Raw genomic sequence first — 23,048 nt, forward strand, 5'->3', positions numbered from 1 at the left:
CTCTCAGCGCGCAAATATTGAGTTCTCTTTCAAGTCTTGCTCTTGAACGGACAAACTCACACAAAACGTATGTCAACATGTCCATCTTGATGAGTATCCTAGCAGACATAGTCTGTATATGCCTTAAGTGAACTTTATACAGTCGAAAAAGACGACGCATATCCGATCCGGATTGAATAGCTTTTGTAAGTTTAATAGGATTCATCTTTAATTTATGCACTCAAATATGCAATGTTATTTTACACTTGAGACATTTCTGTACCTGAAAACTAATGTTAGACGTACCTGAAAAGCATATCTAGCCGAACCATATTGTTTATCTTATTTATTTTAATAGTTCAAAAAGTACAACAAATGTTACAATTTCAATTGAATTGTTGAAAGGTGTATTTTTAATAAATACAACACATTCCCAAAGTCATGTGAAATAATCGTGTTACATAATCGTGATTTCAATATTGACCAAAATAATCGTGATTATGATTTTTTCCATAATCGAGCAGCCCTACATTTGACCGAAATTCCAGTTTTGTCAGCAAGCTGACTATCTAGATAGCGTTGGGAATGTTTATGGTCGCCAATGAATGGGATGCTAAATATAATTTTGACTTTAATAGAATTCTCCCAATAAATAAGCAAGAATTTTAAACCTGGAGCCTATACCTGATGGTAGTTGAAGGATTAGTTTGATAGTCTGATATTGCTCCATTGGGGTGTGATTATGGGGGCGTGTTTCAACCGAACCAGGAAAGAAAATGCCTCTGCACTCAATTGGATAGACCTACAACCAATCAGAGCAATGGAGTAAGTGACGTACCTGTATGTTGAGTGACGCATAGTTGACAACAGAACTCAATTGCACGCACGCTGGAAGAAGTAGAAGAAGAAGATGAAAGTAAACGATCGTTGCTGGTGTTGTAAAAATAATTTAAGGATAGACGGAGGACTTACCAACACAATCATCATTTTTGAGAGAAATAGTAAAGGTGAATGCATATACAAACAAGTTCTCCGTTTAGGATTAGAACGAATTCAACACAAGCGCTCTTTGGTGACGTGAATGATTACGTTACTGTTGATCAATTGACCATCATCGTATAAAGTCCGCCCTGATAATTTGATTGGTCCAAACAGCTCTGGTTCGAGCATAGATGCTCCACAACGGATTAAGTCCAGACCGAACTTCCCCACCTCAAATGTTGTGGGCGGGGTTAAGTTCGGCTGGCATCCAGGCTAATGTAGTGACCTTTAATTTGGAGCAAGAGAAACTGGGCACAGCTGATTGGTCCAATTTCAGTTTGAAGATCTCACACAGAACATAACCTGCCCTGGAGTAGGATAGCCGTGGAGCGTAAGTTACTATGGCGATGAACACCGCTAAATGCAGAGCCACTTTGGTGATTAAAACCCAGAGTTGGCATAAACTAAACTGAAATATACCTGGCTATCCACCTAAAACGGCTTCATGGTATAGGCCCCTGGGGGTGTCCTCTATGATTCTTGTTCTTTTCGACAACAAACCAATTGAATGTGACAAGTCCGTAATCATGAAGGAAGTTTGCGATAGCACGTGAAAGCAGCATTTGTGGTGTGGATTCTTTCTGCAGGTTTTTATCTATATGCCAGTAGGTGGCGCTTTATGAGTGAGTCAGTTGAGTCCTTTATTCATCTGATTTACTCAGAAAACCTGAATATTTGATCGGTGTTGCGACGGTTATGCTGGACTATTTGCGTTGGAGATCAGACAAAACAACTGGCAATATCATGCCTAACATGTAAGTTACTCAATATTAACTTCTCATGTATTTAACTGTTGAATAAAAGTGATATTACGCATTATGTATCATGCTCGCTTTAGTGTTGGCTGTATATTTGATTACTGCTCTTGTGTAGTAGGCCTAATATGTTATCATATGCGATAAATGTTGTAACAATAAATAACACAACATTCAATTTTAAAAACTGATTTCACTACTGAAATGAAAAGTAAAAGGCTGCTTGAATACTTTTGAGTGACTCAAAGCAACCGTTCTGTTTCTTTACATTGATTCATAAGAATAAACGGTCCAGACCAGTTTGCTAAAATGTTTCAGAGTTCCCAAGGGTATGATTCAAACTTGGAGGTAAATTACTGTCACACAAACACGCACGCACGCACACACACACACACACACACACACACACACACACACACACACACACACACACACACACACACACACACACACACACACACACACACACACACACACACACACACACACACACACACACACACACACACACACACACACACACACACACACACACACACACACACACACACACAAACTCTCACACACACAGTGCCTTATTTGTAATTCTCTCTCTGTCTTGAACCAATACACACACACACTATCTGATGTGATCTAGTATTCTCTCTCATTCCGCCTGCAGACTTCTACAGTATAAATAATGTAGCAGACAGTCACAGAACACACTTTCCTATTCAGAACTCTGCAAAGGCCCTACACAACACACACTCTCACACACATGCAGCTGCACTGTTTTAGCATTTGGAAATTAAAAGAGGTTGATTTGAAACACAGTATGAATTCTTTCTCCCCAAATCAGCAGTGTGTTTGTAGACTACTGTTGAGTGTATATGGTCCCAGTTTTTTTTTATGGTCCCATTTCCATCATTCAGTTTGATGCTGTGAGCTGAATCTCAGATTGTGCGGGTCATAGGGCTCATTTACACCTGGCATTAAAGGGTTAGTTCACCCAAAAATGAAAATTCTGTCATTAATTACTCACCCTCACGTCGTTCGAGACCCGTAAGACCTCCGTTCATATTCGGAACACAAATGAAGATATTTTTGTTGAAAGCTGATGGCTGAGAAAGGCTTCAGATAGGCCTCCATTGGCATTCAGTACACTTATACTCCCAAGACGGATAAAAGGCACTCAAAACATCGTTACAAAGTCCATCTCACCACAGTGACTCTACAATAATCTTACGATGCGACGACAATAGTTTTTGTGCGCAAAAAAAATCAAAATAACACCTTTTTCCAACTTGTTACTGCCTTCCGTGTGTGCCTCCACGACGCATGCACGAGAATATGACGCAGATCCGGCGTTCGGACACATGACCCAGAAGTGATTTGTTTACAATCAGAGGAAGACGCGCGTATCTCAGCTGTTGGATTCTACATTGATCGTGCTTTAGGTCTCGGCGTAGTGCTCAAAATGGGGTTAGAGTGCATTTCATGGATTCCCGAACCCCGGCGCTACGTCATATTCTCGCGCATGCGTCGTGGAGGCACACGCGGAAGGCAATAACAAGCTGGATAAAGGTGTTATTTTGATTTTTTTTTGCGCACAAAAACTATTGTCGTCGCATCGTAAGATTATTGCAGAGTCACTGTGGTGAGATGGACTTTGTAACGACATTTTAAGTGCCTTTTATGTGTCTTGGGAGTGTAAATGTACTGAATGCCAATGGAGGCCTATCTGAAGCCTTTCTCAGCCATCAGCTTTCAACAAAAATATCTTCATTTGTGTTCCGAATATGAACGGAGGTCTTACGGGTCTCGAACGACATAAGGGTGAGTAATTAATGACAGAATTTTCATTTTTGGGTGAACTAACCCTTTAACATGTGATCTGTATCCGAAGGTTGGCCATTTACACATTACATCTCAGTGTAATGTAGTAATCATTTTTAGTTTGTTGTTTATTTATTTGTATTATTATTTTTATAATTATTTATTTATTTATTTATTTACTAATAATTTACTGCTACTATTAATGTTGTTATTTTGTATCTACTTGTGTGATTTATGTCACTAAATAAAGCATTAAAAAAGCTGTAATTTGAAGGCCCCCTGAAATCAAAATGTATGTTTTTTAGCTTTTAGTATGAATATGTAAGGTTATGAATAAGCTGGTGTTTTCTAAAACAATAACAAAATTCGCATTTAGGAGATAAGCATTCAAAACTTGCAGTCTGCTAAAATGGATCACAGATTTTTATGACATCACCGCGGACTTCAACTTCTCAACACATCTTCTCTCCAATCAAATGCTCTCTAGAATCTGAAGTGTCCCACCCCCTAAATAGACTGAAGCTGCTGCTGAAATCGGTCAGCTGTTCACACATTTATTATTTTCTTCATTGAGAATGAATGCAACCCTCTACGCTCACCTTGGCAATATAATCGCCATTAGCAAGTACATTTTTTTAGTTTACTCGCCAGACTGTTATACTATTTTATTTTCTATTAGTGCTGTCAAATCGATTAATCACGATTAACCACATCCAAAATAAAAGTTTGTGTTTACATAATTTATGTGTGTGTACTGTGTATAATTATTATGTGTACATAAATATGCACAACTATGTATATATAAAATAAATTATGTAAATGTATACAGTATATACAAATATATGCAAATATTTGTGTATTTATATATACATAATAATTATCTACAATACACACACACACACACACACACACACACACACACACACACACACACACACACACACACACACACACACACACACACACACACACACACACACACACACACACACACACACACACATTATGTAAACATCACGTTTGTCGCAATTCACCAGTGTGAGTGCCCGTGATCACCACCAGAGGGCACTCCAACACCGGGACTGTCATTCCATCAAGGACTCCTACATCTCCCATAATCCTTTGCCCGGATTTATCAGCACTCATTGATTACATCCACCGGCACCTCATTACCTTGTTAGCTCACACTATATAAGCCTGGTCATGTCTATCATTCATGGCAAAGTCTTCTGTAACGTACTGCTCTGAGACTTAACTGGTTGAGGATCCAAACACAGCTTTATTAAAGGGTAATCCACACTCGTAGTCAACAAACAGGCAAACAAGGCAGGAGAGACAGGCAAATGGGTAATCCACAGAACAGGCGAATAATCCAAAAACAGACAGACAAGAAACCAGGGAAACGCTCAGAAATGCAGTGATAACAAACAATACTTCGCAATGAATGACAGAGTGAACATGGTTTATATAGGCTGAGGTAATGAGGTAAATGAGACACAGGTGTAAACAATGAATGCTGATGAGTCCGGGCAAAGGATTATGGGTAATGTAGTGTATGATAGAATGACAGTCCGGGTTGGAGTGCCCTCTGGTGGTGATCATGGGCACTCACACTGGTGAATTGTGACAATGTTGTTACGTAACAACATTATGTAAACGTTCGCTCAGACTGATTTGCTGTAATCAAAACAGGGACGGTAATTGATGAGCACCAGCCAGTGAGATTGCCGTTTGTGCATTAGTTTGCCCACTACCGGAGCATATATCTTCTGCTTGTTCTTCTAAGGCAAGTTGAATAATACAGGAAAATACAACAATGAATATGGTTTACATGTAGTGTGTCGATTCTGCATGGTATTTAAGACTCTCTCTCTTTGTGTGTGTGTGTGTGAGAGAGAAAAACACAGTGCTCTGCAAAGCGACAGTGAATTGTACGCCTTCACACTAGAGTTTACGGTACGTCAAATACAGGTACGCTCGCATCTGTTAAGCTGAATGTTCAATGTTTCTCTGAGTGTTCAGTGAGTGAAAATAAACGTATTCTTAGCCTCTAACACACACACTGGCGAGTAAAATCTAAGCATGTTTTAGCCAATGGCAAATGATAGATATTATTTGGTCGCCCAGAGTGAAGATTTACTCGCATATGCGAGTGATTTACTCATATTATAGAGTGTTGTGAATGACACAGTTCACAATAAAGGGGATAGGGAACCATTCAGACAGTGTAAATATGCTTTCAGTTGAGGCGAATGAAGTCTGGTTTTCATGTGCACCACCGCAGCCCGCACACACAGACTGCTCCGGTCCAGAGACACGGTAGCACAGAGCGGATCACATGCGTGAGTCAGCGCAGACAACAAGAATGCTGTATTTCAACGCGATATGGAGTAGATTATGATGAGAAACAGTTTGAGCTTAGGAGGAAACCACGCTGAAAGGCTCTAGTCAACCTGTGAAATAAACAAAACTCTATTGGCTATTTTAAAAAAGGGGAGGGGCTGCTTGATATGTCCCACCCTGTCTTCCTGTTTCAGGGGAAATTACGTCAACACATTGAATAATGCTGTGCGTTTCTATGCACTTCAGTGGGCCTTTAAACACAATCAATCTAGCCATCGTATGCAGTCACAGGTCGACGTCACAAACCCCACACCACACTGTCATGTAGCAGTGTTTTTTGTGAGATGTAAAACACTATGATGGATGGAAAACACTTCTCCATTCATCATAATGACTTGGGTCTTTTTTAGTTCAGTGTTACACTTACTACAGACAATACATACATAAATATGTTGTAAAATATTTGAGAATGTTTTTATACTCAGAACACACAAATATACGGTAACAAATATATTTTATTTTCCCCACAAAAACAATGTACACAGTGTTCATCCCAATCAACACAAAGTTGCACATACAGTGGTCTACATACAAAACAACAGAAAAGTGTACTGTATACAGTTACAGTAAAAAAAAAACAAAAAAAAAAACAATGCTGCTCCAAAACAGAAGAGCTCACTTGTTGTCCTTTTATGCTAAAGCTCTGTTTGCTAATTGTAAAACTGTGTGACAGGTGTTGAACCCATGCTGTTGATGCCCATGCACAGGTGATGAGTCAGTGTGCATATTTTAATGTTCCTTGTGAAAACAAGAGATTTTCTGCATAAAAATTGTGCCAAATGCAGAGAATTGTGTGTAGTGTTTTGAAAAAAGTGTTTTAGAACTGCAATTTGAGTGTAAAGCAGGAATTGCGCTTGTAGTTTTGCAGAATTGGTTCAGGGGGTTGGTGCATGAGTTACATGTTGTGGTCATTGTGTCTCAAGTACCAATATTTATGTGTAAACAATTGAGAAAAACTGTAAAGGCCCATGAGAAGGATACAATACTAATGCAATACTAGACATTGCATTTAAGGTATGACCATTGGACAGTGAAATGCTCATTGGGTCAGCAGGGTCAGACAAAAACAGGTGGCGAAGAAAAGACGCATGTTAACTGCAAAACAATTAAGAATTAAGGTGAAGAATTAAGGGTGAAACCATCAGGAACCCTTTAGTCTCCAGCGTCACCATTTTCCAGATCTGCAACCTACCTGGAGTCTCCAGAAGTGCAAGGTGTCAGGATCTCAGAGACTTAAGTTCTGACCCACACTTAATAAGAATCACAAGCTGAAGTGTTGTAAAATACATGAAGACTGATTTTTTTTATAGGCTTTATAGACAGATAGGCTGAGAGTGACTCATGAAGGGCCAGCATTACATCCTCTTGTACCTTTGTTTGAAGAATTCATCTTCCAGAATCTGCCAGCAAGTTTTGGGAGTTAATTTTTAGCCCATCTCCTATTCTGAAGAGAGATGGACTAAAAATGAACTCCCAAAAAAAGATTCTGGAAGATGAAATCTTCAAATAGTTGTACAAGAGGATGTGATGCTGGCCCCTCTCAACCTATCTGTCTATAAAGCCTATAAAAAGTCTTCTGTATTCACATCACTTTTTCATGTATTTTACAACACCTCAGCTTGTGATTCTTATTAAGTGGGGGTCATTTTTAAGTCTCCTAACTTATGTCTCTGAGATCTGGACACCTTGCACTTCTGGAGACTCCAGGTAGGTTGCAGTTTTGGAAAATTGTGGCACTGGAGACTAAAGGGTTCCTGATGGTTTCACACTCAATTCTTCACCTTAATTCTTAATTATTTTGCAGTTAAAGGGCATAGTGCAGGTTTTTTCCAAATTAATATATATTGTATTATATTGTATGAAAATATCATATGAAAAGGTAATGCCGGATTTAAAATGTTTAAAAAGGACATAAGAGCACGAATTTAGTAGATAAAGTGGCCGTTTCGTTGGCTGATTGTAAAAAAAAAACGCTTTTTTTTTCCAACATCGCGTCAAATTACATCACGAGAGGGAGTCGTTTGCCGGGCTCTGCGTTGGCTCAGTGCAGAATAGGTTGGTATTCAGTAGGAGTCTGTGTATTTTCGGTAGTTTTTATATTTCAATTTATCATTGTCATGGTAAATTATTGTGTCCAGCCTGTGAGGACATTTAGGTTTCCTAAAAAAAAAAAAAGTTAGAAAAACCTGCATGGTGGCATTTTGTGCAGGTGAAGAGACAGGACTTCACTTATCCATCTGCTTCGCACTGGAGGATTATCATCCCGGCGATATGATGGAGTCCAACATTGTTATACTCATGTAAGGCCGGCTACACACTGGTTGCGTGGCGTGAGCGTGGCGTTTCTGTTCCGTGTTTATTCTTAATTCTTAATTTTTTTTGCAGTTAACATGCGTCTTTTTTTCGCCACCTGTTTTTGTCTGACCCTGCTAACCCAATGAGCATTTCCCTGTCTAATGGTCATGCCTTAACTGCAATTTCTAGTATTGCATTAGTATTGAATCCTTCGCATGGGCATTTAATAATTTTGGACTTTTCAGTCTGAGTTAAATCTCTTTTTTGACTAATTTTATTTGTAAAAGAAAACGTGCCTAATCATTTTGCACACCTAAATATAAGGTGTTTTCATTTCCAGCCTTCATGAACAATTATATATCACTTATAAATGATTAAATACAAAATTAATAGTAGTTATTAAGATTAATGTTGTTTGGAATTGGTAAACTGTGCCTAGGAAAAAATATGATTCTGCATGCAGTGTAGCTGTGTTGATGTTTTAGAGGTGCAATAACAAAATCAAAGATGCATAAAAGCACAACCTCTGCTCAGGGCAAGTGAGCTGAATCTAATGGAGGGCCAAAGATGTGAGATGTATTGTGTTGCTATTGAAATCAATGTTGTGAAGAGTCTCGTTCTCTCTCTGTCTGTCTCGTGCTCAGGTGCGGTTGGTGGTGGAGTTGATTTGGCCTCTGTTTCTGTTCTTCATTCTTGTGTCGGTCAGATCCACGAATCAGCCTGTTTATAAAAACCAGTGTAAGTATTTCTCACCTTCAGTTATTCCCAGAGTCCTCACTCTCCAACATTATATGCATTATATTATATTTTTGTCAAACATTTTATAAATGTCTTAATAAAATAAAGTGTTTATGTGTGGGAGTATGTAAGTTAAAGAATCATGGTGGAAGCAGATTGGTATTGATCATATGTTTGCAATTGATAATTGAATGAACTATGTAATATGCTGATAAATTAATCAGATGTATTGCATATGTGCAGTGTAAATGGCTAAGAACCTTATCCTCCTTCAGATGCTACAGCTGTAGTTTGTACCGATTTTGTGAAGGACAGCAGGTGTAAACAATTAAAATAAAAAAATATAGCTGCGAACAGCAGTTATTGGGGTTTAAGGCCTTTAAGCACATTCGTAAAAAGGTTTTGTGTTTTATTTAGCAAGCTTGTAACCACTTAAAGGGATAGTTCACCCAAAAGTGAAAATTGTCTCATCATTTACTCACCCTCAAGTTGTTCCAAACCTGTATGAGTTTCTTTGTTCTGCTGAACACAAAAGATGATATTTAGAAGAATGTATGTAACCAAGCAGAGAGAGCAACCATTGATTACCATAGAAGGGAAAAAATACTATGGTAGTCAATGGTTGCTCTATCTGCTTTGTTACAAACATTCTTCTAAATACCTTCTTTTGTGTTCAGCAGAACAAAGAAACTCATACAGGTTTGGAACAACTTGAGGGTGAGTAAATTATGACACAATTTTCACTTTGGGTGAACTATCCCTTTAAGCCAGATGCACACTGTGTGATTTTGGCCACGATTTGTCCGTTGAGACAAATTTAGCAAATCCTAAAAGATTCCTCTGATCCTAGGCTAAAATCTGAAGTCTTTGATCGTTAGTTTGACATGTTCACCGGCAGCCTATTAATGACCGTTGCGATCAAATTTGACCTCAGACAAAATTCTGGCAGTGTCAGAAGATTTGGCGCACAGTCCTGCAGTGTGACTTCTACGACGACCGTCAAATTGTCTTAATTTTTCAAGACAAACCATGACCAAAATGAGTGCTAGACATTTCTTTGTAGCCACCATTTCAGTCCCGTGTGTAATGCAGCTCACTGTCACCGAACGCGTCATTGATTGATGATATAAAACAACGTTTTTTTGTGTGCGTCCCTTTTTAACGCGCCTTGACTATCGCACAGTCAACGACAACTTAGATCTTACAGTGTGACATGGCTTACAGCAGGGATCATGTTTGTACAGTCTGACATGGAACAATCATAAAGGACTATTATAAAATCGCACAGTGCGCACCGGCTTTAGATCATAGATCATACATGGGCAATATACGGCCCGGGGGCCGGATCCGGCCCGCATAGTGCTTCTATCTGGCCCCCGCGATGCGCTCGATGTGCTGGCAATTTGGATGAAAGTTGAATTTTTGTATTCAGGATTACAAATGAAATGATTAAGGTTTTGATCGTTATGGTCGCATATATGGGATTTTTTACTTCTGTGCCCCTGAGAGTACGGTCCCACATGGTATTTGAATGTTCAGTGACGTCGCATGACTGCCGGATTCAAACTGTGCTTTTGCGCGTTGGTTGGCGCTGAGCCAGAGACGGACGAGCTCAGCCTCAGCGCTGTCATATATCACAACTATGCAGTTTTTTTCAACCTCATAATGTTTATTTTAGGTTTTAGACATTTCAATACACATAAGCACGAGTAAAACAATACATTTAGAGTTTGTAAAATACACACTGATGGCTGTGGAAGCAGCAATAACAATCTATTCAAATATAATTTTTCTGAAGTGATATTATATCTGACAAACATAGTGGAAGTAACTATTAAGTTTACTCTATTCTTGTCACAGTTCACAGACTACTTTCTTGCACGTCTTTTGGGAGAAACTGATTAACCTGATTCTCTGGGAATAAAAGCGATGCATCTGTAATACAGTGTTATTGTGGGTGCGGTGTCACGTGACAAATATGACGCATCGCCATGGAACAATCTAAAATAGGAATCGCCTTGAAAAAACTCACTGGGGACGCTGGCTTATCTTTTTATTAAGCTAGTTATCAGTGTGTATTGATCATTGATGGTATAAAGTTAAACAACATTGTTCAGTTTCATGTTGCTATTTCTTATGCATGTCCTGTAGATGGTGATGATGATACAGCTAAATCAAATTAATTTTGTGAGACGCATAGGACTATTCCATGTTGTTCTTTATCTTTCAAGCAAACATACGTGTGAAGAAGTTGATCTACACTTAAATTATGTTCTATTTTATAAAAGATTTAAACAACATATGTTAAAAAAAGAAATTACAAAAAAAGGAATAATAACAAGTGAAATAAGCTGAATATGTTTTTCATTCAGTGATGAATGTATCCCCAATTAAATTTGATAATTCCAAGCCAGATTGCCTGAAGTCTGTATGTTAATGTTACCTGCACACATACATTTGCAGGTTTGTTAATAGTTTTCGATCTTGAATAGCTACAGCTGGTATGAATGACAGTTGAACAATATGCAGGGTAGTGTAGTAAATGAATCCTTGAAAGTAAATCCAGTTATTGTTACCTTAGAGTAGCCTATGTCAGACAGGCCTAGCAAAAATATATATCAGGCCTTGAAATAGGCTGGCAAAAGTAAAAGTAACTGTAGCCTTATACATATCTGCATTTAATTAATTTGTACGATTTAATCATGTAACTATGTTTAATTGCAATTGTCCAAAGTGTGGCCCTCCATTTACTTTGCCAAAGTAACTGTGGCCCTCAGACTAAAACTGTTGCCCACCCCTGTCATAGATGGAAAAGACCATTTACAGCCATTACAGGCAATTTTCTAAGGAAATATAGTAGTTTAAAAGCTTTTTAACAGTTATCATGGTTGAGCCAAAACTCTAGGACTAGTTCGTGAAAGTAGGTTTTTGAAATAATTTAACGAACAGTTAAATGGACAGCGGTTGTTCAGAACGAGGAGTTTGTGGGCATGTGTGAAAAATCGTGTGATATACAATCCTTTACGCACATGAAAAATGCGAAGGCGCCTCCCTTCTTGGCCAATATTTCATAGGCCTCTAGGGCCGTGAGTCAAACAGGCCCAGTGAGTTTCCTTCCGATCAGCCTCCGTTAACCGTGTCTGACAGCCGCGTGAAATTCATTGGCCAACGCCGGCCATGTTTTTCGAGATACACAAATGTCCTCGTAGACAATTGCGGTACCTTGGACAAAGACATCGCATGCCAGTTTTCTGGTCAATCGGACTGACTGTTTTTATTTTTTTTATTTTATAGCGCCACCAAGTGGCCAGTTGCTGCATACATTTTTACGCGACCACAGACTGAGCCCATACATAGGTGTATCGAGTTTAGTGAAACTCTCATTCCTTTCAAGAGGTACAGCTGTTTTTGAAAAAGTTTTTCAAACATTTTGCCGTCAATCAAAATGTAATTTTTTTTTACTCTTTCTGCACTGGTTTGGTTCTGATCAGGCAAAAAACCTTTTTAATCGCTGTAGCGCCACCATCAGGCCGATTGGGACAAGCCTTGGTGATGTTGTAGACAGGGTGGGTAATCCCTTCCCTCAAAAGTTTCGAGTCTCTGCGGCTTACGGTTTGGTCTGCCTGATCACTTTTAGTGGAGAATGCTGATCCTTGGAAATTCGAATAATTACAATATGGTTTCAAATTCAGAGCTACGTGCTTGAACTTCTAATGACTAAGAAGTTACGGTGACGAGAAGTCCAAGTCTTTAGTAGGCCTACTCAAAACAACAGAAAATAAATCCAGTCAAGCACACTGCCTCGCACAACAAACAAAAACACTTCAGTAATTTGTCCGTGGGGAAAAGTCTCTCTCTCCCCCTCCCAGGTGTTCAGGGCGCTTTTATCCAGTCTCTCCGCCAGTTACTGGAATTAGAGACAGGTGTTAGTCATCATTCACTTGACCTCCTTATTACCGCTCGTCTCTGCACTTATTCCCCTGCTGCAGACTTCCCTTTACCATGTGAGAGCATGGCAGCACAGGAATATTAAAATCATTTGATCTTTTATAGACCTAATGCACATTATTTTCTTTTCATTTTGTTACATTAGAGCTACATAAGCTTCTTGAGCGAAAAGGAAAGAAAATCTATTGTATTTGACCAAAATGACCACAGGTCGTAAAGCTGAAAACACAAATTGAATTGTGAATCATTTCTTCCTCTCAGGCCACTACCCCAATAAGCCCCTCCCATCGGCAGGTGTGTTGCCATGGCTACAGGGCATGTTGTGTAACATTCAGAACCCATGTGTCAATTATTCCACTCCTGGTGAAGCACCCGGACAGGTGAACAACTTCAACGACTCCACGTGAGTGCCGGATAAACGGAATGACTTTTCATGCCAATGCAGCATGTTCTGTTTTCTTAATATTAATCACACAGTTATTGTAATTAATCATGATTCATTGCGTTAGGCATCATAAATATATATTTTTATACAATGAATTATCCAAATTAATGCAGACCCAACTAAGCATTATTTTAAATTTAAAATAATAATTTTAAAGCATAATGATTATGGTAACACTTTACAATATATATATACACAACATTGTTTGGCTCTGTTTGTTTCTTACACTTCTTTTTTTTATGTTTATTTAGAGTAACAAAGGTTTTGATTGAAGTACAGTCGCTCCTGGCAGATCCCTCCCTCTTCAGCAACGTTAAACTGATCTCTGATGATATTGGCCAATGGACATCCATCCTACAGAATGCCAACCCATCTGGAGGTAAACGTCTATGTTTACTTTTCTTATTTTAAATCAAATCTGAGTGGATTCTCCTGCTGGCACCTTTTATTTCCAGCAAGATCTTCTCAAATCGGTTTCCCGTCTAGGTAGAACTGTTGTTATGAACACTTAGGGATCCCAGTTCAGCTATGAGTTTTTTTTCCATCAAACTCATAAACATGAAATAATCAGCAGCATTTCCACCGTATGACACTCATGCATTGTGAGTAATCAACCGTGGGCTTTCGAGCATCATTATTAGATCATCATTACCATTATCATCTTTCAAATAGAAGTAAAAATAGAGGCAAATGAATCAGTTGTTGACTTGAGTTTAGAGCGCATAATTTATGTGCATGAGATATGTTTCAAATTAAAATATGCCATTAAACGTCAGAAAAATGTCATATATATATATATATAGAGAGAGAGAGAGAGAGAGAGAGAGAGAGAGAGAGAGAGAGATTTAATCTATGCGTGTATTCTCTTTGCGTGTAAGTTTATATCACATTTGTTTAAATGCATTTAAATAATGTCATGTGTGGTTGGCTTATTAATGTGATATAATATGCATACATTTAATCTAATTAAATAACCATGCCTAAATTATTCGATTTGAAGATCATGTATGATTTTGTGTTCTAAATATAATTTTGAATATAGCAATTTCTTCTAAGAAATAATTTTATATCACATGAATGTGTGCCAGCAATCAAGATTATCCACAACCAGAGCATAGTGTCTAAAAGAGATTAGTAGATCATTTTACACTCTTTTTGCATGTTTATACATGCACAAATTTAAATTAGAGCATGTGTTAGTCAACAGTATTATCACTTCTTTGATATGTGTATTTGATGAATACTCAATATCTTTTTTCTTGTTTAACCCTATAAAGCCTACTGTATCATATTTGATACAGAATTATCTAACGCCTCTAAACAACCCTCTACGCACCTTGGCACTACATGCTATATATATATATATATGTATATATATACACGTGTGCTCCTGATATACAATCACTGATGAACATCTTTGGTTTTAATGAGTCTATACGAGGGCAAATTAGATCCCAGAACCTCTGACACACTTAAAAGTTCTACCGCCAGACCATTAGAACTCACAAACATAGCTTTATTCACTAATCTCGGGACTACAATATATTGTATCATAGTAGATGTAAGGATGAAACTATCACATTAGGCATGAGTAAAATGGCAATATATTGATTTCTGGACATTGTAATGTTATTTTTTTGTGGTGTATGTGTCTTTTTTTATGTAAAATCTTTACTGATTTTCTATGAAGTAAACATAAGAATAACTTTCATATTGTTAGTAATATTTCAAAATGAACACTTACTGGACTGAAGCAATTTAGGATTACTTAATATATATATATATTTTTTTTAAATCATGTTCAGAAGTATCAAATATGATCCATCAGGCTTTTGAAGAACGTTTATATGTTCATATCTCAATCATTGTATTGCATTGCATTATATGTTTTAAAACTACAGAGCTTTGATCATAAACTAAGCATTTAAACATCATCTTACTAAGACATTTTATTGGCAGCTATAGATTGTCAACTGATATTTATATGCATTTTATGTAAGTCTGTTATACTCTTACAGTATAAAGATATCATTGATTTACATTACAAGCTATCAGAATTTCATCTTACTTTTTGGACATAAATATCATCATCTGCAGCAAATTGCATATTTTTGCTCGATTTGGGGATCTGAATAAAATAGAGATGTTTTTTTCCCTCTCCATTTCTCACTATATCTTACTATATTAACCATATAAAGCCTGATGTATCAAATATGATACAAAACATAAAGCATATATGCATACTTTCTTTAGATTAAAAAAATATGTGACCTTATCATAAGTCGCACGGGTATATTTGTGGCAATAGCCAACAATACATTGTATGGGTCAAAATGATTGAATTTTCTTTTATGCCAAAAATCATTATGATTTTAAGTAAAGATCATGTTCCATGAAGATATTTTGTAAATTTCCTATTGTAAATATATCAAAAATGTATTATTAGCAGTAATATGCATTGCTAAGGACTTCATTTGGACAACCTCAGATTCCAATTTTCCAAAAATTCCAGAACAAAACATACATCAATGGAAAGCTTATTTATCCAGATGATGTTTTATAAAAATGTACCCTTATGAATGGTTTTGTCACACACACACACACACACATATATATATATATATATATATATATATATATATATATATATATATATATATATATATATATATATATATATATATATATATATATATATAATATTATTATATTATATTATATATTGTCTAAAGGTTCAATAAACTGTTCCATTTAAAAAAAAGAGATTTTATAATGATCTAAACTTAGATTATTTAATATGTCAGACATACAGCATTAAATGCGTTCTGCTCTTGCTGTTAAACATATTGTATCTATACTACTACTTCTTTTGCCCTTGCTGTTTCTACACAATGACGTGCACAAATAGAATGGACGCGCACTTATATTAGCGACAGCAGCCTGCTTGTGCAATTTACTGCTGCAGTTGTTGGTTGGTAGGTGCAGGTCATATATCTTGCCGCTCTGCTGTTGTTTGTTCATACCGTTTAGTCTAATGATATTCAGATTTCTTAGGAAGCTCATTTGCAAATAGGCTGTGTTGTCTGGACGTGGTCACCGCTCCAGGCCGATTTGCATTCTGGGGCCGTGAACTTCTATTATACAAGATTAAATTCATCAGGAGATCTAAGAGAGAGTAATTAACTCACAACACTGCCAGAGACTCGCCGATAGAAGTGGCCAATCAGGGCGAGCGTGGGTTAAAGCGGCCAATGGGAGCGCAGGGTGACGCGATGGCAGCCGGAGATGATTAAGGTGCGAGGTGACGACTCCAATCTCTCTCAAACAGAGCTTATCCACGCATACGTGTTTGTGTGTAAGCCGGTCTGTGTGCGACCTACCTGATTGGTGTTGAAGAGGATTGTCAAGATGACAACAAAGACGCAGATAAGATTCAGAGTGTAATGACGTGCCCTTGGTAATCAGCGCTGCTGTCTGATACTCGTCGAGCTCTGGGCCGCTAATTAGCACTGCTCTATACATATTAGCCGGGTCAGGTTTCTATTTTTTTATGTTTCCAAACACAACCGCCCATTCTTGGGAATTACAACAGCTCTCTCTTGGGCGCAGTCAGACCTCCATCCACCCTTGATGTGCAAACACACAAGCTTTCATATGCCTAATTGGCTTTCATGGTCTTTGTGAGAGTGTGTGGGAGGAATTTGCATGATGACAAAACAGTGTGTTGCATTATAGCTAAATGAGTCTTTAACGGGCTAACACATGTTTAATAAGCCACATCCTCTCCTTCAATCACAACCTCAATTTACCCAGAGCGTTTGCATAGCCACCCACCACAGAACACCTCGACCTCCACTTGAAAACATGTTCCATTTTTTTTGTAAATGTAAAAAGAAATGATTATTTTTATATATTTATTCTTTCTGTTTAGACAAAAAAACACTAAAACATTTATATTTTCTGTCTATCTGCACAACCTATGTACGCTAAGAGCAATATGTTAATATTCCCTGTTCAATTTCTCTGTTAGGTCAGTCCATTCCGCTTCGCAATTTGCTGAGAACCAACGAGACGTTTTCAGAATATCTGACGAAAAGCCTTTCTGTGGCAAACACAACAGCCACGAGCCTGATGAAGGTGAAAGTTCGGCTCGGCCAGGTACGTCATCTACAAAGACAGATGGAGAGCCAGAAAGATAAAGAGACGCTGTATATTTTAGTGCAGACTGGAAGAGATCCAATATCCCTTAATGAAAAATCAGTCACGAGTCCAGGCGCTTCAGGAACTCAATCACATCACCAAAGCCCTGTGTTTTACCTCAGCAATAAAACTTGTTGTTAAAGGCAGATTCACATGGTGGCAAAATGTCAAGCATATGTCATTTGAACATTTGCACGTAAAAATGTTTAGGGACCATTTCTGTTACTTGCGATTCCCAAGCTTTTTTTCAAAAAGTTATCTAAAGCCGGGCTCAGAGTCAGACTACAGGAGTTAAATCGTAACCGATTGTGAAATCTTCTTTGAAATCAGATTTTCTTCTTTCAAATTTCAAACCTGCTCACATGTTTGGAGCTTCATATATAACAATGGGATAATTTTATGGATTTGGCTTTAAAACCTAACAGTTTTTCCATTATATATTTTTTAATTCTTATATTTAAATATTCATGTATTATGCATATATTGTTGTTGTTTTAACTCTAATTATAAAAATGCTTTTGTAAATGATTGTACTGAATATTAGGATATATTTGATAATAATTATACGGCTAAAAATTATGACAATTTATTTTACACTTCAAGTTACAATACTATAATACTATATACCAGGGGTGGCAAACTCTTTTTCAACTTTCACCCTCCTCAGCCCTGCAGAGTTCAGCTCCAACCCTGATAAAACTCACCTGCCTGTAGCTTCCTAGTAACCCTTCAGACCTTGATTAACTTGTTCAGGTGTGTTTGATTAGGGTTGAAGCAAAACTTTGCAGGACTATGGGTTCTCAATCAGCTCCCTAGTTTAGTAGTCAGGGCACTGATCAGAGAGTCGGCCACTTTAAGGGCTGTCTCAATCACAGAATCCTTCCAGTGCACTGAAATGTTTGCTCCCTAAAAAGTCCCACAATGCACCGCAAAACCCAAGGTGCATCGATGCTCACTATGCTCCCTTAATGGAAGCGAAAACTCAAATCACGTGAGCAGTAAGTAAGTTACTCTAAAAAAAGTAATTCATTACTAGTTGATAATTACATCGTCAATAGTGTAATTAGATAACTGTACAAATTACTCTCTCCAAAAAGTATTTAATTACTTATTACTTTCTAAATCCTATATCGACCTAGACTAGTTAAGTGATTCAAGGATAAACATGAAATGGCTCTTTTAATTCATTCAATAAATATAAAACTACATTACTTATTCTTACTAACTGACAAATGTGAGAGGGATACATAAAAACATGTATTTTAAAGTTAGACTTTAAATTTTGATGTTAATTCCACTATTGTATTATATATAATTTTTCTACAGTATATACACAGTATTTTGTTAAATTACATCAGAAGTAACTGTAATTAAATTACAGAAAAAATAAGAGTAATCCCTTACTTTACTTTTTTCAAGGGGAAAGTAATTAAATTACAGTAACTAATTACTTAGTAACTAGTTAAACCCAACACTGCATGTGATCCAACTCACTACACATAATGACCAATAACGACACGCGATATGTGTTTTTAAAAACAGAAACCATTATTTTTTTATATTTCAGCATAAACATACATCGTTAGACAGGTAATGAACGCAATCTAGCTAACATTTATAATTTATTTACGTCTGAAATGTTGCACGTAACAAGCAAAGTATTTATCATAATGCACTTTAAATAACATTACAAGTAATGACCGAAAGTTATCAGCTCTGCTGTTATTCATAAATACCAGTAACGATTTTGTACAATGAGGATGATGTCACGTCGCCGGAAATCGAGTCATCAGTGTCCCAATGTGTAGTGAGCCACTGTCCTTTACTCTCCTTACCAGTGCCCGAACTTGTGTACACAATATACTGATTCACAAGCTCGGGAGCTAGGGAACTGAATGAGACATACCCTGAGGCTCTCCAGGACCGGAGTCGCCACCCCTGCTAAATAAAATAGTGCTAGATTATGCCAGGGGGGTATTCCAGAAACAGGTTATGTAATTTACCTGGGTAGGTTTCCTCAGGGTAAGCAAACAACCTCAAATGTTGGTTCCAAAACCTGAGGTAACTTTCAGGCTACAAAGCAATGTTTATCTTACTCTAACAATTTTATCTAACAAGCATCAAACAATGGTTGAATGAACTTTCTCCAGACCGCGGATTTAGAACTTACATACATCGACTAAGCAAGGTTTGGGTTAATCAACCGAGAGTTCAGGGTATATGTGACGGTAAGTTCACCTTTCTGGAATACCCCACAGGTGTGTCTCTGATGTGCATCTGAGTTTTGTTCTGATATTTTAACTGTTGTGCTGCTCTGTTGTTTAGTTGCTTGCGCTCTCAGGTGAGGGAGATCTGCGCTCGGTACTCTGCAATGAATCGGTCAATCGCATCCTGGAGTTTAGTTCAGCCAATCAGAAGGCGGAGTTTCAGAATGTCACATGCTCCTTGACAGACAATCAGCTTCTTCAAGCCAGACGAGTCTTCATGCAGAATGTTGACGACATGAAACTCCTAAATGCAGTGAGTGAACACCCTTTTATTTATACATTTTTTAAAATAAGTATTTTTGTATTTTGTATTTTGTATTTGTACATAAATGACCAATGTGTGGACTGAAAGATCACTGTAGCGCCTCAGTTCTTCATTACTAGTAGTTTCAGCAAATAAACTTAATCAGGTGTTGAAAGACACAGTACAACTTACCAAAATCCAAATCATGTCTCTTGTAATCGCTCAATAAGTGTTTCAACCGTGGAAAGATGTCAGTTTGTAAACAATGCCAAGTAATGTTTTACCTCAGAAAAAACAGTCAATGTTCATAAACTTGTTATTTAGCTAGATACATAACTAGAAAGGAGCATTTTGCTATTACATTCATTATATTTTTACTTAATCTGTTGTATTCGTTATTTAATATGTTTCGAATAGTTGTATAAACAATTATATCATTAAAAAGTTTATATAAATGTATGTTTGTATAATTTAAGTTTATATGCAACTCAGTTTTTATTATTATTTTTTATTATATATAAACTTTTTTTTGGCTAAATAAAAACTACATTCAGCGTAAGTAAAACATTTCTACAACATCCCGTGTCTGTTTTCAGCAGTGCAGAATGTTCTATTGAAAATGTTTTTTTTTTGTACACTCAGAAAGCTGTTCTCATAACCTTTGTACACATCTTAGAGAGAGAGAAGGACATACAGTACACAAAGCTCTCAGCAGCTCTTACAGAATAAAACTATTAACAGAAGTGAAGCTCTCTAGAAATGGGACCAAATGGAGTGCGGCACTGAGAGGAGCGCAGAGACACACTTGGCGTCTTTGGGTCTGGCAGGGACATGGAAGGATGCTAAATAACTCTGTTATGTGGTGAACGTGAATGATATACTCTCTGAGCTCAATAAAGGGCAGCCACTTACTGCTACAGAAGTATACAATATGAACACTTGAACATCTGCTTTAGATGAAACCAAGTCATATCCAGGGCAGCTCTTTTCTTAATATCTATTGAAGTAAATTGGTTTTGTTATATGGATGTTTAGATAAGAGTATAGTTATATACAGTATATGCATGGATGGATGGATAGCAAATGAGCTAAAAGGGAGATATGAATGATTAATAAAAAATCATTAGAATAAATTATAAATATTTGGATATGTTAATAGAATTGACTTGTAGCTGAATTCATATTGCAATCAATTAGGGCTGCAACTAACGAATATTTTGATAATCGATTAATCAGTCGATTTTTTTTAATTATTATTATTTAAACGTCGATTATTCAGATGAAAAAAACTACAAAAACATTATACATTGACAAACAAATGTTTACATTTATTTGAATTCATTATTTTAAACCACTTTATTCCACATCCTGCCCAAAGCTGTTCTCCAAACAATGTGTCTATAAAACAAAATGCCTATAAAAACAAATATCCTAGTGAATGTATCTATGTAGGCTATGCTGTACACGCAAAAATTAAAATGACTAAATTAAAAATAATAATAAACAAAAACAAAAGCACAAAATGTTACCATGTACGAGGTATGAAGAACACACACATTCACTCAAATGAACATAGTAATTATATTACATCAATGGGCTATTCCAACAATAGTGCCTTCACTGTTAATGCTCTCATAAATATGATTACTCGTGTTACATTTATACTTTAAAACCTACACTTAATTTCTAACAAATATTTTAGCAAAATGTGTAATGTAGTCAGAATTATTGGTAACACTTTACAATAAGGTTGTATTAGTTAACATTAGTTCATACTTTAGTTAACATGAACAACACCTCTGTTCCGCATTAGTTCATCTTTTCTTAACTTTAGTTAATAAAAATCCAGCTGTTCATGGTTTGTTCATGTTAGTTCTCTGTGCATTAACTAACTGATTTTATTAATGCATTAGTAAATGTTGAAATTACTATTAACAAAGATAAATAAATGCTTTATAAGTGCAGTTCATTATTAGTTCATGTTAACTAATGTAGTTAACTAATGTTAACTAATGAACCTTATTGTAAATGGTTACTGGAATTATTGCACTCCTATTCTACTGCACTCTGTCTGTTTGACGCGCATGCGCCCACTGGTGCTTGTTAATTGAACTCTGTGAAGTTTAACAAGACTCTCTTGCTGTCAGAATATGAAAAATGGAAATACTCGTGGGACTTTCTAACATTTACAGATATAATAAGGATAGAACCATAAAATGTAAGTTATACGCTGAGGAAAACACCTGTCAGAGGCAATAAACATCACATGCATCCGTCAAAGCATGACAGGGCAAGACGCGGTCAACATTTATGCTTTTGTTTGAAGCATTTTCATGTGACTTTAATAATTAATCACATGAAAATATTAATCATGGGGGTTAATAAAGGCCTTCTAAAGCGAAGCAATACGTATGTGTAAAAATATCCATATTTAAAACTTTATAAAGTAAAATATCTAGCTTCCCTTACGAAAAAGAAGCTTATTCAAGTGTTCTATTAGTATACTTATTTTAAACTAAAAATAAGAAAGTATACTTTCAGTCTGCTTTTTATATACTTCTCAGAATATACTTTATGTACTAATCAGAAATATACTTAAAATTTAACTTAAGTATACTTGACACACACACACACACACACACACACACACACACACACACACACACACACACACACACACACACACACACACACACACACACACACACACACACACACACACACACACACACACACACACACACACACACACACATGTAGTGTTTTCATCTTTTATGGGGACTTTCCATAGGCGTAATGGTTTTTATACCGTACATACCGTATATTCTATCCCCCTACACTGCCCCTGCCCCTAAACCTAACCCTCACAGGAGACATTCTGCAATTTTACATTTTCAAAAAACATCACTTAGTCTGAT

At 36.9% G+C, this 23,048-nt stretch overlaps 1 protein-coding gene across 1 annotated transcript in view; it reads left to right on the forward strand.

Moving 5' to 3' along the window:
- LOC307122629 (retinal-specific phospholipid-transporting ATPase ABCA4-like) overlaps positions 1–23,048 on the forward strand; it is a 101,570-nt gene that overhangs the window by 43,384 nt on the left and 35,138 nt on the right. The window contains exons 3-7 of the mRNA XM_079810741.1: positions 8,933–9,026; positions 13,236–13,377; positions 13,671–13,798; positions 17,450–17,577; positions 19,945–20,139. Of these exons, the coding sequence (XP_079666867.1) occupies positions 8,933–9,026; positions 13,236–13,377; positions 13,671–13,798; positions 17,450–17,577; positions 19,945–20,139 (687 nt within the window). The remainder of the gene's footprint in view (positions 1–8,932; positions 9,027–13,235; positions 13,378–13,670; positions 13,799–17,449; positions 17,578–19,944; positions 20,140–23,048) is intronic.

The sequence above is a fragment of the Gobio gobio genome (genome assembly GCF_949357685.1).
Source record: "Gobio gobio genome assembly, chromosome: 2".
Lineage (NCBI taxonomy): Eukaryota > Metazoa > Chordata > Actinopteri > Cypriniformes > Gobionidae > Gobio > Gobio gobio.